The 13792-nt window shown below is 55.5% G+C and overlaps 6 protein-coding genes across 6 annotated transcripts; 2 read left to right on the top strand and 4 right to left on the bottom strand.

The window, feature by feature from the left end:
- Positions 1 to 497: 497 nt before the first annotated feature.
- Positions 498 to 2726, bottom strand: JN550_000550 (uncharacterized protein; the record flags this gene model as incomplete). Its single annotated transcript, XM_049317148.1, has 2 exons — positions 498 to 2493; positions 2560 to 2726. The coding sequence occupies 2 exons, from the start codon at positions 2724 to 2726 to the stop codon at positions 498 to 500; spliced, it is 2163 nt and encodes a 720-aa protein (XP_049177839.1).
- A 921-nt stretch (positions 2727 to 3647) lies between these two features.
- Positions 3648 to 4388, top strand: JN550_000551 (uncharacterized protein; the record flags this gene model as incomplete). Its single annotated transcript, XM_049317159.1, has 2 exons — positions 3648 to 3741; positions 3835 to 4388. The coding sequence occupies 2 exons, from the start codon at positions 3648 to 3650 to the stop codon at positions 4386 to 4388; spliced, it is 648 nt and encodes a 215-aa protein (XP_049177840.1).
- A 407-nt stretch (positions 4389 to 4795) lies between these two features.
- JN550_000552 (uncharacterized protein) lies at positions 4796 to 6725 on the bottom strand (the record flags this gene model as incomplete). The annotated part of the gene is made up of 2 exons (XM_049317170.1): positions 4796 to 4836; positions 4901 to 6725. The coding sequence occupies 2 exons, from the start codon at positions 6723 to 6725 to the stop codon at positions 4796 to 4798; spliced, it is 1866 nt and encodes a 621-aa protein (XP_049177841.1).
- A 1226-nt stretch (positions 6726 to 7951) lies between these two features.
- On the top strand, positions 7952 to 9033 carry JN550_000553 (uncharacterized protein; the record flags this gene model as incomplete). The annotated part of the gene is made up of 2 exons (XM_049317181.1): positions 7952 to 8424; positions 8595 to 9033. The coding sequence occupies 2 exons, from the start codon at positions 7952 to 7954 to the stop codon at positions 9031 to 9033; spliced, it is 912 nt and encodes a 303-aa protein (XP_049177842.1).
- Positions 9034 to 9889: 856 nt separating this feature from the next.
- On the bottom strand, positions 9890 to 10532 carry JN550_000554 (uncharacterized protein; the record flags this gene model as incomplete). Its single annotated transcript, XM_049317192.1, has 4 exons — positions 9890 to 10058; positions 10115 to 10127; positions 10195 to 10279; positions 10338 to 10532. 4 exons carry the CDS (start codon positions 10530 to 10532, stop codon positions 9890 to 9892), a joined length of 462 nt encoding a protein of 153 aa, XP_049177843.1.
- A 1619-nt stretch (positions 10533 to 12151) lies between these two features.
- JN550_000555 (uncharacterized protein) lies at positions 12152 to 13444 on the bottom strand (the record flags this gene model as incomplete). Its single annotated transcript, XM_049317203.1, has 5 exons — positions 12152 to 12750; positions 12802 to 12861; positions 12917 to 13028; positions 13090 to 13347; positions 13403 to 13444. The coding sequence occupies 5 exons, from the start codon at positions 13442 to 13444 to the stop codon at positions 12152 to 12154; spliced, it is 1071 nt and encodes a 356-aa protein (XP_049177844.1).
- Positions 13445 to 13792: the final 348 nt, after the last annotated feature.

Raw genomic sequence — 13792 nt, forward strand, 5'->3', positions numbered from 1 at the left:
CTCTGCCCTAGCCGTGTAAGTGGGTGAAGCGAGCTTTGCCTGGAAGGTCAGGGACATAACCCCTCGCAAGTATATAATCTGCTGGCATGATAATACTGATGCCATACCAGTCAGATTTAAGCCTGTATCCTCCAAAGATCGAGGCATGGTTCCAGAGGACAGGAATGGAAAGTGTTATGTAATAATTCTGGGCACCTCACCCTGTAGTCTCAAAGAATGAGGTTGATACAAACATCAACACATCTTTCTAGATGGGGTTGCAGCAAGCAAGTTGGGCTTGCTACATACCAAAACATTTCGAGAGAGCGTGCTTACATGAACGTGGCGGAATGGCGGAATGAAAATGTAGGGCATTATGGCTAAACTTTTTTCAATCTCTACCGCGAATATTATCTATCGTACTGCGTCGCGCTGTTATATCATATCATACCCAACCGAAGCGTCTGCGCCACGGTACACCCTCAAACCTCAGACCTTAGGCCGTAGACTCTAGACCCTCACGGCCTCCCGGGCAACGGGCGCGGGCCGACGATCTGCCTCCGGCCGGCGCCGATGCCGGCGCTGCCCTTGTTCTGGCTGTCGCCGCCCGTGTAGCCGCTCCACTGGCCGACGTCCCAGCGGCCGCCCACGCCGCCACCGATGCCGTCGACGCCGTCGCCCGCGCGCACGGCCTGGGCCGTCTCCTTCTGGGCCTCCTCCCACTCCTGCTGGCGCTGGCGCTCCATCTCCATCTCGCGCTCCAGGAGGGACTTGCCGGCCCAGCCGCCGGCCTTGGTCTTGGTCTGGGACTGCATCCGCCGCCGGTCCTCAGCGTCTTGCTCCGCCGTGGCACCCAGCTCGCGCGAATACGTCGGTTTGTTGGCAGGGGGAGCGGGAGCCGGGTTAGAAGCCAGGAAGCGGTCGGTCCTACTTGCCGGAGACGGGGTTGGCAACGGCCGTGAGTTAGACGCACCAAAAGGCCCAGGCGACTTGGCAGGTTTTGCACCGTAACCGCCTGTAGGTAGGTTCCTAGGCTTCTCAGGCACGGGAAGGGGTCTAGCCTCGCCCGTTCGCTGCGGTTTCAGAGGCAGTGGCGGTGCGTCGCCCGTTCGTTGGGGTTTCACGGGCAACGCTGGGAGTTCACCAGTACGCTGGGGCCTCAGGGGCAGTGCGGGTGATTCGCCGGTACGCTGAGGTTTTAACGGTGAGCTAGCTCTGGGATCCGGAAGTGGCCGCGCTGGGAAGTTGGCAGCGGGAGCCGAAGTACCGATCTGCTCCTGGTGACGATCCCACTGGGTTTTGAGGACCTCACGTTCATCGCGGGACCAAGAGTCCTGTCTGCTCGGTGGCCGGCTGGGCAGCTTCGGCCTGCTTCGAGAGCGGGCTCGGCTCTTCGCATCGCCACGGCCCCGGCGATCCCGCTCCTCTTCGTACTCGCGCTCTCGCTGGCGTGCAAGCTCTAGCTCATGCTCCAGCTCCTGCACACGGCTCGTATATCCACCTCCAGACTTCTGAGGCGCGATCCCTTGTTCCGCCTGGTACTGACTCAAGAACTGGCCCTGGAGCTGGGAATTGCTCCTCGCGCGCGCCTTCTTTCGCTCCTCTGCCAGCCGTGCCTCCGCTTCCTCCTCCTCTTGGCGCCGCTTCTCGTTCGTCAGCCTCCACTGGCGCTCTTCCTCCTCCCAGCGGCGTTTCTCTTCGTCGGCTTTGCGCTGTTCCTCCTCGCGCTGTCGTCGGGTTTCTTCCTCCCAACGTCTCTCCTCCTCGAGTCGCATGCGTTCCTCCTCAGCCTCGAGCTCTGCCTTGCGGATGCGCTCTTCCTCTTCCATCTGGAGACGCTGGCGCTCGGCTTCGGCCTCCTGCTCTTTCCGGCGGCGCTCCTTCTCGGCCATGTTGGGCACGTGCGGACCGGCGCTAGTGATCTGTCGACGCCCGCCAAAGGCGATACCGAGGTTGCCCTGCGACGCACCGCCCATGTAGCCATACTGGGCAATGTTCCACGCCGGGCTCGTAACCCCCTCGTCGTTCCGCCTGCTCCAGCTGCTCACGCCCGGTGACCCCACACGTTCTCCGGTCGGGCTTTTAGTGGGGCTCTTCGTAGGGCTCCATCGTCCCGAGCCCGAGTCGCCGGTCTTGGTAGATGCGAGGGTTGGGCGGTTGCCGTAGATGGACGAGGTGTTGGAGACATTGGACATGCCTCGGGTACGGTTGGGCGAGGGGCCGGTGCTTTGCGGCGACAGGACAGCGCCGCGCGATTTGGGCCCTATCGACGATGGGAAGTGTGAAGGGTTGACTTTCTGGGCAGCGCGGGAGAATGCGCCGAGACACTGGAGGACTTGCGTAGGGTCCTTCTGCTCGTAGAGGTCCACGGTCAGAAACATGTCGTGCTCCTGTAGGTTCAGAGGCGGCGATTGGCAGGCGCGCAGGAAATGTGAGATGTTCTCCATCTGTACAAAGGGCATGGCCGACTGCTTGAATTTGACACCCGGGGGTCCGACGGCCAGGTTGATGAGTCTGCAGCGCGGCTCTTGTTAGCATGCGCGGATCAGATATGCGCGGGCGCACCAGGGTCAGACATACTTGCACAGAGCGACTCCGTCCTTGAGCCCCTCGAGGAGATCGCTGCCCGAGAGGCGCTCGCCCAGTATGCCTTCAATCCACGAGCGTGCCTCGTTGGCGGCGGCGGGCGTATACTTGTCGTGGCGCATCTTGCGCAAGTCCTTATCCAAGGACGATACCGAAGCCATGTTGGGCGGCAACGACGGCGCAAACGACTAGAACAATGCGATATAACAGTACCGCGGGGTATTATGCTCTGATATATGCAAGTACAGACAAGTCGGCAACAGAGCGCTGGACAAGTTGGCTGTAGGTTCGCGGCTCCGAGGCCGTCCAGTCCGTGTCGGTTTCGGCGCAGTCGAGTCGGGGGGAGAGAGTGCAGCGTTGGAAGGAATGGCGGGATGAGGTCAGAGGGTGAGGCTGGTGCGCTTATTCGGGCCGCGGACGCCAATGACACAGCAGCCGGGTCGCTGAAGCCTGACGCGCTGTGGGGATTTTCCTGGCTCTGGCAGGCCAAAACAGTCTGCAGTCGGGCGTGTAGAGCAGGTCGAAAGTAAGTGTGCGAAATTAAGAAAGCCTCATCCAACATGACGGGCGCATAAACAAGGTCCAGATCGAGAGCGTTCCAGGTTGGATTGCGCCGAAGGGCCTTGATTGACACCCTGCTCTGCCCTGCTGCCCTGCTGCCCTGCTGCCCTGCTGGAGATTTGACAGGCAGGGGGGGCCAGCCCAAGTTGCCAGGAGGCCCAAGGGCGGCCCCCATGGCCCCCGCCTCTCCCTCCCAGTCCCAGTCGCTGTTGTCCCTCCTCCCCCTCCGGGTAGACCCCACTAACTTAGCCTTGCCCAATGCCATTTGGATCACTTTTTGACCCCCAAATCTGCGGTGGCTGGCCGGGTCCGCTAAACACAGTAGACTATGAAGAACCGCTGTGGCGCACTTGACTCGGGTCCACAATGACGACCAGGGCCCAAGTTTAGCGACAGCTTCCTGTGGCGGTGCTAAAATAATTATTTACTATACTCCCGGTATACGCCAGGCGAAAAGCTCCGTACGTCGGCATTGCTGGAAAGGTTCCCTCCACATTGCCCCGGGGACAAAACCACACACAATGTCCAGCCTAGGCCCCCAGATCGGCCCCGTCAAGCGGGCATGGTACCGCTGGAAGATGCTGCGGCTGCCGTGGCGGAAGCGCTTTCTCGTCGGTACGTTTTCCCAGACAGCCATACATCACCACCAACTCGCGACCGAAGCCTACAACCGACTATTGCTAACATTCCCCCCTTCCCTCCCCGCAGGCCTCGACCTCCGCGGCAACACGTACTGGACCTTCCTGGACCAGCGGCCCGACCCCTCGACGCCCGACGCCGCCCTGCGCTGGCGCCGCATCGTGCAGTACCCGCGCAGCACGCATCTGAGCGAGGTCAAGGTGCCGCCGCAGTGGCACCAGTGGCTGCGGCACCAGCGCGAGGACGCGCCGTCGCTGGGCGAGCAGGCCGCCGACCTGGCCCGCCGCGAGCGCACCCGCCTGCTGGCCGCCGAGGCCGACGCCCGCTGGGAGGCCAAGCCGCGCGTCATGGACATCCCCGCCGCCGAGCGCGAGCAGCTCCAGCGGCAACAGCAGCAGCCCGCCCCGGCGCTGGATACCGGCGACATGCGCGGGAAGGTCATGGCGGAGGAAGGTCAGAGAGACACGCCGAGGGCGGCGACGGGGACACCGGCAGACACAGCGCCGGGGGCGAAGGAGGGCAAGACCACCGAGGTGAAGGATGATCCGTGGAAGAGAGCCAGTGGGCCGAGCGAGACCTGGCAGCCCGAGGCCTGGACGCCGAGCAGTGCGCGGAGGCGGTGATGATATGAGAACAATTCTACAAAGCTACGACGAGGACAACAAACGACGAAAAACCGAGCTTCGACTGCAGGGAGGCGCATTTCACGAGCCAGAATGCGGCCACGTTCAGTCATGTATCATTATTAATCACTTGTACCACCACTCTTGTACAGTACTTAGAGATTACAGAGGCCCAGATGCCGCTCCTAAAGCACAAAGGTGGACTCCAAGGCTGCTTCCCCTTGTGCTGTAATCACCTATAAAACGCCAGCCCGCCGTCCTGTCGTAAGGGGTATCATACACGTAGTCTACTGGACTGGACAAAGTCTCCCACTGTGTCGCCTCTTCTGCCGCTTCGGGGGAGGGATGTCGGCATCGCAGTAATGCTGCTCCACTTCAGGCTGCTCGTCTGCTCCCAAGTGTTCGCCCTACGAACTTCTAGCCGACAAAAACGATGCTTCTTCCGTGTCTGCATGTAATTAGTACGGCATGATCACTTCACGGGAACAGCGGTTCGATTGATGACAACGTACCTTCATCCATCCTGTCCACCTGGTCTTCCGCCTCGTCTTCTCCCACCGTGTCATCCTCGTCCCCAACTCCATCCGTGATGAGTTCGACCAACAGCAGCAACCTCTTGGAGCTCTCTTCGAGGGCTGCTTTGGCCTCGGCGTCCGAGTCATCCACTTTCGGCTGCGCTCCTCGTCGGCCTCTACCACCGGTGAGCTTCTTCTTGACTTTATCCTCTCGGGCGGCGACGCCCTTCGTCGCTGCGTTATACAAGCGATCACTGAATGGGACTGTTCCTATCACCCAGACCAGCTTCACGAGCTCTTCCAGCAGCACGCTGACCTTGGCGTTGTCCTCCGCTGCGATGGTGTTAGCGGCAAACGGAAGGAAACAACGCTCCAGGATGGCCGGGCTCGTGCCGTTAGCGTCGTAGACCTCGGCGTCCACCTTCCCGGGGTCGACGGCGTTGGAGGGCATGAAATTCGACAGCACGCTCTGTAGCACGCTGATCTGACTCTCTCGGAGCAGACACGAAGTGGTGGAGTCGACAAAGGCTGTGAAGATGGACAAGGGGAGCGTCCGCACCGTCGTCTCGTAGGATTCATAAAGATCGGGAAGGTCGATGGGCGGGTCCGGCAGGTAGTTGCAGAGGTACGACAGCAGAGCGAAGAGCCGCTGTCGGAGAGGAACAGACTCGACGTAGGCAGGCTCCAGAGCCTGAAATTCTTGCTTGTTGGAATACGTGTTGCGTTTCTGCGGCGTTGGCGGTTCAGAGTTCTGGGACGAGTAGACTGAATCGTCGTCAAGCAGGCCGCCGTAGTCTCCTTTCTCAAGATTCACCTCTCGTTTCCGCTTCTTCAAGGAGGTCTTCTTGGACTTGCCCTTGTGCTCCATATGCCACACCTCGTGGAACAGAGAATTGGAGGATGAGTTGCCGTCGGCAAAGATGGCCTTCATGATGTGCTTCAGCCTGCCGGCCCTGCTATTGCGCTGCTTGATGTACCCCGCCAGTATGGAGTCTTGTAGCAACGCATAAACACACTCGCCCTCCCTGCCGCCTGTGCTTACGTGCTCCTCTTCGTCCAAGCGGAGACGCTCGTGCAAGTCGTCCTCAATAACGTCGAGCATGAATTCAAGCCATTGGCGCCAGTACTCCCAGCGGTTGGGGTACAGGACACTGCAGTTGAAGGCCCAGCCGACGACGCTGAAGAAGTCTTGCCCGCACCGCCAGATACTGTGCTTGGAGTACCGCCCAAGCAGTTGCGCTTCGCCCATGGGGTCGTATATGGTATCGCCACCATCGGGCGTCGCGCTGCCGGACCGTCTGGTTGTGTGGCCGAAGCGGAATGCTTCATTGAACTTGGCGTTGACGGGGCCCACAGTGCGGAGCATGTTGCGCAAGCAGTTGAGCGACGATGAAGCGATGTCAACCCACGAGTCCTCACGCGGTCGTGTTGTGAAGTCTGGGTGGATGAGAAGAGTGTTGAGAAAGGCGAGCTGGTTCGGCGGCGGGCAGTACAGGCCGCCATCGTCATGTTGGCTGTCGAGCAAGAGGCCCGGCTTGGATGGCAATGATGTTGCGCCTCCCGCCGCGTGTAGTCGGTCGATCAGTCTGAGCGATATCAACTGCAGCGCTTCCTCCAGATAGATCTTGCAGTGTTCTCTGAGCTCCGGAGGCAATTGCCGGGCCTTCCGATACCCGGACCATTGTCCATCCTCGTCGTCGGGTCCGATGACGTCGGCGGTACTCGTATGTACCGGGTTCGTGGGTGAAGCCGTCGCTGTCTTGAACGAGTCCGCAGACGATAGAGGCGACGAGGAGACCTTCGCACGCCGGGACGCTGGCATGGCTGCGTGTCTGCGTGGTGCTTCTTCGTAGGGTACCTACATACGAGCACTTCCACTTCCAATGGCGCTTGACGCGTCTGGCAGCCTGAGAAGACGCGACGCCGTTAATTGAAGGTTTTAGGCCCGCGGCCAGGGGTTCGCTAGTGCTGGTTGGGGATGCGGGGCCATTCTAACGTAGCCCAGCGCTTGGCTTCAAGAAGTGTTAAGTTCGAGTGAAGCAGTTCCCAACCAGGAATCAGTGCTCAAAAAGTGCCTTGTGAGCTTCGCAATCTGCGTTCAGTCCTACAGAGTAACTAGTATATAGTTAAGTGAGATAATCATCTACTATGTATTTCATCAGCTTTGGCTTTTGTTCGTTCACAATAGACTGCTAGGTACCCAAATACCCTCGGGCGCTGGGAAGGTTGCGCGAGAGATCGCGGCCTAGGCAATAAGTACACGACTGCCAGTCGGTGTCACACATCTTTTCAGTCATAATCAACTATGAAATCGAATTCCCCGAAGCACAATCGCTAGGTCTATTCTCATGCCTATAGCCGTTTTCTGGGTGCGTTCTGTTATGGTCATGGCGGTGGTATTAAGCTTTGACAGACAACCGCTATGGGGGATTTAAGGTTTTGCCAATTTGAGTTGGCGGCCGCTATCTTCTGGGATCGCCGTGGCATTGACCGCAAGATGACCCTCAGGGGAGAGGTCCGGGTTGCTGACGAAATTTGTAAGAGTCGGCAAAGGCGACAGGACTCCACCGCATCATCGAATACTCCGGCCTGTCCATTGGTCAGATGGGCATTCTGTGATGGCGTCAGCACAATCTTCAGCACTATGCAGCGGGTGAGCCTGGGGTCGTAGCGACAAGAAAACGGAGTCGCCTAGCTATCAGCCGGTCATCTACAGGGTAGGTACGAGTTAGAGCGCCCCCAAATGTGCTAGGCGTCTTCGTTAGCATTGCCGTCGTTCTCCAAGTCGTCGCGCAGGGTAGGCCCCATGTCACTCACAATGCGACTAAGCGAGCGTGCAGTCAGCCCCAGGCATGTCTCTGGCCAGCCCTAAGATGAAAGGGGTATGGTGAAGGATTCGAGGGACAGGAGACAACAGTTCATGTCTTTGACAGTTCCCTGACCTGACATGATCTTCTACCTATCCACCATCTTCATGCCGTGAGGCTGTCTGAGCATCGGCCAGCAGACAGTATTGTCGGTCAATGGTTGAGAATCGAGCTAGGCGCGATGGCTTACCAACAGCACTATCAGCAGCCTCAATATCCACAGGAGCAGTATCCGCAGGGACCGGCGGCCGGCTATGCTGCCAATTGGAACGCAAACAACAACTGGGACAGCTCCGCCCCTGAAGTGGTTCCGCAATGGCACCAACCACCGACTGGCCATGCGGCAGAAGGTATCGCGCGCGCGAATCACTGGGTAGCAGCCCAGCAGCAGTCCTCCATGTCGCCGCCGCCGACGGCCAAGACGCCATTCAGTGACTACGGCAGCGCGACGACGGGATCGTACCCTTTGCACCCAGGGACAGTAGTCCCGCCACCGCCGAAGCCGCGGGATAGAATCTGCGGCGTGAAGAAGAATGTGTTTTTCATCGTGCTGGCGATTGCGGCTTTCGTATTCGTGGTGGGCATTGCCACGGGCTTGGGCGTCGGGCTCGGATCAGGAAAGAACTCTTCGAATGCTGCAGCATCTGGTCAAAGGTAAACCTTCCATTTCATTTCATGGCTGAAGAACCCAAGGTTGCAGCCCCAGTAATTGCGAGATCCGCTGTTTGTGGATACCTTATAGTAAACCGCCTGAGGTGCGGTCTGTATTTACAAAGTCTTGGTCCACTATCCCTTAGGACTGTTGGCTAACCGTCTATCAAAAGCACATCTTCTTCGTCCACGTCCACAACATCAACGCCCACCACATCTTCAGAAACGCCAACCAAAGTGTCGCCCACGCCAAGCTTTACCGGCACCGTGACAAAGGGCTCTGTGCTCTGCCCGCGGGACAATGGGACGGTATATATCTCGTCGATAACGTCCAAGCCGTTCAACGTCGAGTGCGGGCACGACTACAACAGCCAGGACGGCGCCAAGGACCTGTCACACCAGCCCGCCGCCACCATGGCCGAGTGCATCGACGCCTGCGGCGAAAACGATTCGTGTGTTGGCGTGGGCTGGGGCAACTATCAGGGCACGTATACCTGTTGGCTCAAGAAACAGTTGGGAACACCAAACGACAGCTCCAAGTGGTATTTTGCAAAGTTACAGGATCTGGATGCCAGTAGTGGGCCGGAATCAAGGCGCTGGGTGGATGGATGACCGGATGAGAGGACAGTGCGTACTATGCGAGTCGTAATATAGGATTGGGAATTTTGGATTAGAGTGAAGCCACTCGGGAAATTGTATTAGCGAGGCGTCTGGTGTTTGGGAATGGAGGCATACCCGAGGGCATGTTATGAGTTGGAATCCAGCAGCAGGGCTGTGGGTTGATGCGAGATTTCTGACTGCGAGTGGTTGTTTGGTCTTTGCTAACGGAACTCGTTCTGCGGTTATTATTCGAAAACATCTCTCCGTTCATAATACTTATGGATTTCTAACATGTCCTTCGGGAGAACGAGTGGTGTGGGACTAAGGTCAGAGAACGACATGGTTAGTATAATACAATTCGAAGGAGCAATATATACAACTTCCTCTACAGGCGCGGGGAGTATTTATGCTAGACTGTGAAACTGCCTTGGTATGGAGTCAAACGTAAATAAAAATGTCTTGTTGAGTTGCATGGAGATTTCTTCTAGTATAGCTTAAACTTCGCCTCGTTCACTTCGTCCGTGGACGACGAACATACGACACCTTGCTTGGTTCCAATAGTTAAAATGATTTCAAAATCTAACATGTTGGCCTTCTCATCATTTCTTCGAGTCTAACAACTTTCCTCGTACATACAATCACCAAATTGCCCAGGCTTCAAACCGCCTTTCCTGCACTGCGGCCACTGAGGCCAGCTTCATCAAGCATATCTATGCCATTGACAAAATTATACTGAGTTTTATTGTGCTATTACTTCTTAATATTAATCAGCTGTGCCAGGAGTTGCTCACTTGGCTTGCCATACATTAATTAGCTAACTGAATGCCATTGCGGTGGTTAAGTGGGAGCTCGGCTATCAAATCCCAGCTTAAGCGCAGATGTCCGCCTCCAAGTTTACAGGCTGCGGGCAGCCGTATACCTTCTTGTGGGCGGGTGTGCTGTAGCAGTCGGTCTGGCCGGGGCCGCAGTCGAAGATCTCGCATCCAGGGCCTGGAGTCAGGATGTTATGCGAGCTGGCAAAGGGGTTGCCCCACTCCCTATTGGATATTAGCAAAAGACCGGAATCGCCCAGTCTACAGGACCGAAAACGTACGTGCTAAGCTCATCTGGAGGAGATACGTATTAGCTCAGATCATTTGATGTAAATAGAGGTCAAGGTGGCAGTAGACTTACAGTAAGCATAGTCTGGGTTAGAGGAAAATGAGTAGCCAAAGAAGAGCGGGCTGTTAAGGGTTTTGGTGGTAGCAATTTTCACAGTCTGCACCTGCAATTAGCTACGGATCTCTCGATCATCTGCGGCCTTAGGTCAAACTAACCGAACCAGACGGGCGGAAATCCTCGGCAAAGGACTGGCCGGGAGCCACGGTGGTCAATGTGCCCGCCGCGCTGCCGTCGTACGGGAATGACTGAACGTAGATTGCGGATTGGCAGTTGTTCTTCACGACAGCCTGCTGGGCAGAGACGCCAGTAGCGACAAGGGCCGCGCCCACGATGGTAGCGAAAAACTTCATATCTGCTGGATGGATCGGGAGATCTGGAACGTGGGTGTCAATGTGAGCTCGAAGATGGTTGTGGAAGGAGATGCCGGGGGAAACAACTTTCAGAGAGCAGTCAATGCAACAGTTATATGTTCATCACTCAAGCCAGGGCCCTTCCGGGAAGAGTAACATGCCATCTCATGGTCATGTGTTTGCGCCGTTTTGGTAGCATTGAGGCATACGAGCTGACGGGGCAATTATGGGGATTCTACGGACCAAGACGTCACGTTTGCTACCATGTTTAGTAAAAAGAAGTTCCGTGCCGCCAATACGAGCATAGAGGCTCGTATCACCCCAACACGAGGGTAGCAGCGTCGGCATGGCCCAATCACACCGCCGTTTGTTTGCAGGAACCGTGCAGCCCCCGCATTTCTGTGCGGGGACCCAAGACCGGTTCGGGGCGAGCTGCCGGATTGGATATTCCACCACGGCGATCTAGTTTTACTGGTGCTAAAGTTAATTTAGACTACCGAAGTCTTTAAACTGAAGCAGTCTGATCACCCTGTTACTTCATGAACATCAGTATGACAGTCCATCAACCCGTGGAACGGGCCAGTATACGTCGCTCGGGTGAGCGATGGGCCTCTTCATGAAGATTGCCTCTCCTTTCCGCTTATGGTGCGGGTGACGGCATTTTCTGTCGCGCATAGCTGGAAAATTCGGTCATGACAAACGATGGCAATTCGCCGTTGGTGAAACCTTACGAAATTACTCCCAAGTATAGTCCCCCTCTGAAGAAATGGAAATGTTTTCTATCCGAGAATAACTACCTTAGTAGTGTCCAAGTATTGGGTATCACGTCCCCATGGAGTGCATTACACTGGAGTTGCGCTCAGGGGCAATATAATCCCAGAGCGTTCACAACAGCCAAAGCAGTATAATATATCAGCAACGAAAGATTCAACGTGCTTTGTTCAAGGGGGAGGGACATAACTGACGAGAGAACTAATACCTCACGTACGATGCATAAGGAGGGTTCTCGGTTTCCAGAATGCAAGCGCTAATTTTATGGGCAAAAGGAGCGTTGTCTTTTTGAAATCCACGCACAGCAAAACCAACTACACTGGAGCGCGAAAACAAAAGGCAACCAACCAACCAACGTCTCGAAAGCACGAGCTAAGCTTTTCTTTCTTACATGCATTGTTCTTGCAACTCTAGGTATTTCTTCAAATCTCCTGCAGATAGACTCGTCTATTTGAAAATTCAATACGGCTTCTAGAGGGTAAATTTTAGGCTGTTCTGAATTGAGCTCCTCTAATTGGTATGTTACGATATGAACTACTGCTTTCGTAGCAATTCGCATTGACAACTCGTCTCACACTACGTGATAGATGGCCGTAATGACTTTTACATTGGGGTTCGAGTGTTTTAGCGCGACCATATTTATACGGAGAATTATATAGGCGATGGCTCGCGGTCGAGATTTAACCAAAAACAGGAGGGAGATGCCACTTCTCCTGAAGCTTAGCAGCAACTCCGGCGGCAGCCTGTGCTCCACTTGCGAACGCATTGGGCCACACCTTGAACAAGTGCATTGCGTCATGTGACTATTTCAAGTGTCCATAGACTGCAGCATTTCTTTTTCTCTCTACTTAATTGTTGTTCCTCAGCTGTAAGTACTGCGCAATGAGCTCGCGCATAGTATCTTCAAAGCTGCGAAATCTCCACCCGAAAACATTTTCGGTCGTTTGACCATCGAGCCGCCATTTGATGGATTGCAGCGAGCCCTTCAATGGTAACGTCTCGTCGTCCACCTCTTTAGAAAAGAACTTCTTAGCAATCTCTGTGATATCCCTATCCCATACAACGCCTTCCGGTGTATCTGAACTCAGGATATACTCTGAGTTCCCTGGAATACGAAGGGTGTCCACAGCATCTACGTGAGCTCGTGCGACGTCGGCCACGTGGACAGGAACGCCCACATAGGGGAATGCTGAGTTAGTTGAACCATCTTGTACGGGAGCAATAACAGCCGCTCGTGTGCCTTCAAGAAGCGAGTCCACTTTGCCATTGGACGGGATCCGCTCGTCGGGGCCAATCACAACACCTGGTAGGAGGTTGACAAAGTCAAAGTGCGGCTTCTTTTCTTCCACAAATTTTCGGGTAGCGAATCTTGCTAAACCCTTGGATGCCCAGTATGCCTCCATCGCGCTCTTGAAAGGGCGTGTGGGGTTCCAATTTCCGTCCGACGCTTTCGTGTGTCAGCTCATCGGTTGCACTTCACTACGGCATAAAGACTGACTTGTGTAGAGTCTTTCGCTGTCGGGATTGAAGTTCCACTCGTAAGGGATCAGCGTGACACCTATGTCTCTTTTAGTCCCAAGGAGGCAAAGAGGTTGTCACCAAGAGGCACCTACAGGAAGAAGTGATGACTACTCTCTTGATCGCAGGCTTTTGAGCTGCGGCCTCAAGTACTGTTTTAACCATGGAAATCGCTGGGTCTATAACTCCCACATCATAATCATCACACTGAGCCACAACGTCAGCCAGGAGGCCACATGAAACAAGAGTTACCTGGATTGGTACTTACAGCCTTAGCTAGTGGGGATGCAAGATGGATAATGGCAGTAATTCCGTCGAGCGCCTTGTCCCATGCGGCGCCATCATAAAAGTCTGGAATTACTGCAAAGTCGAGTTGACCTTGCTTGTGTGAGCCAGCAATTTCAGGACGCTTGCTTTTCAGCTCCTCAATGTTGCGATCTTGGCGTACAACACTGCGCACACGATATCCCCTCCCTAGGGCATCCAGTAGAGTCCTAAAGCCAATGTAACCTGTGACCCCAGTGATCTGAGAGCCGTGGTTAGCCTTGAATTCCCTCTGGTGAGGGAGAGGGTATGCAAACCAGGAGGCGATTGGAATCGGTGGGGTGTGCTGCTGGTTCCATGATGACTGATGCAAATTCGCCCACGAGGCCTCGGGATGAATACTGAAGTCTGACAAAGTATGAGATGAGTTCTCGGTATATTAATATGCCTGAGAATGACCCAGCTGAAAATAATAGCCTAACTAGCAGCATAGTGGAGCCCAAGCCCCACGTAGAATAGGCAGCACCCGCTCCACTCTTTACAGAATGAGGCCGTTGCTATACCTGGATTATAGGTAACCCACGCCTCAACCGTGTAAGCAGCAGCTTGGCGCTTACTCCGTGCGTAATCTCCGTTCCAATCTCCGCTAAGTGCGACACGAACTCGGTGTTCCGGGCTTTCCTTTTACGTTCACTGCAATCACTATT

The sequence above is a fragment of the Neoarthrinium moseri genome (assembly GCF_022829205.1).
Source record: "Neoarthrinium moseri strain CBS 164.80 chromosome Unknown scaffold1_Wmoseri_CBS_16480, whole genome shotgun sequence".
NCBI classification, from domain to species: domain Eukaryota; kingdom Fungi; phylum Ascomycota; class Sordariomycetes; order Amphisphaeriales; family Apiosporaceae; genus Neoarthrinium; species Neoarthrinium moseri.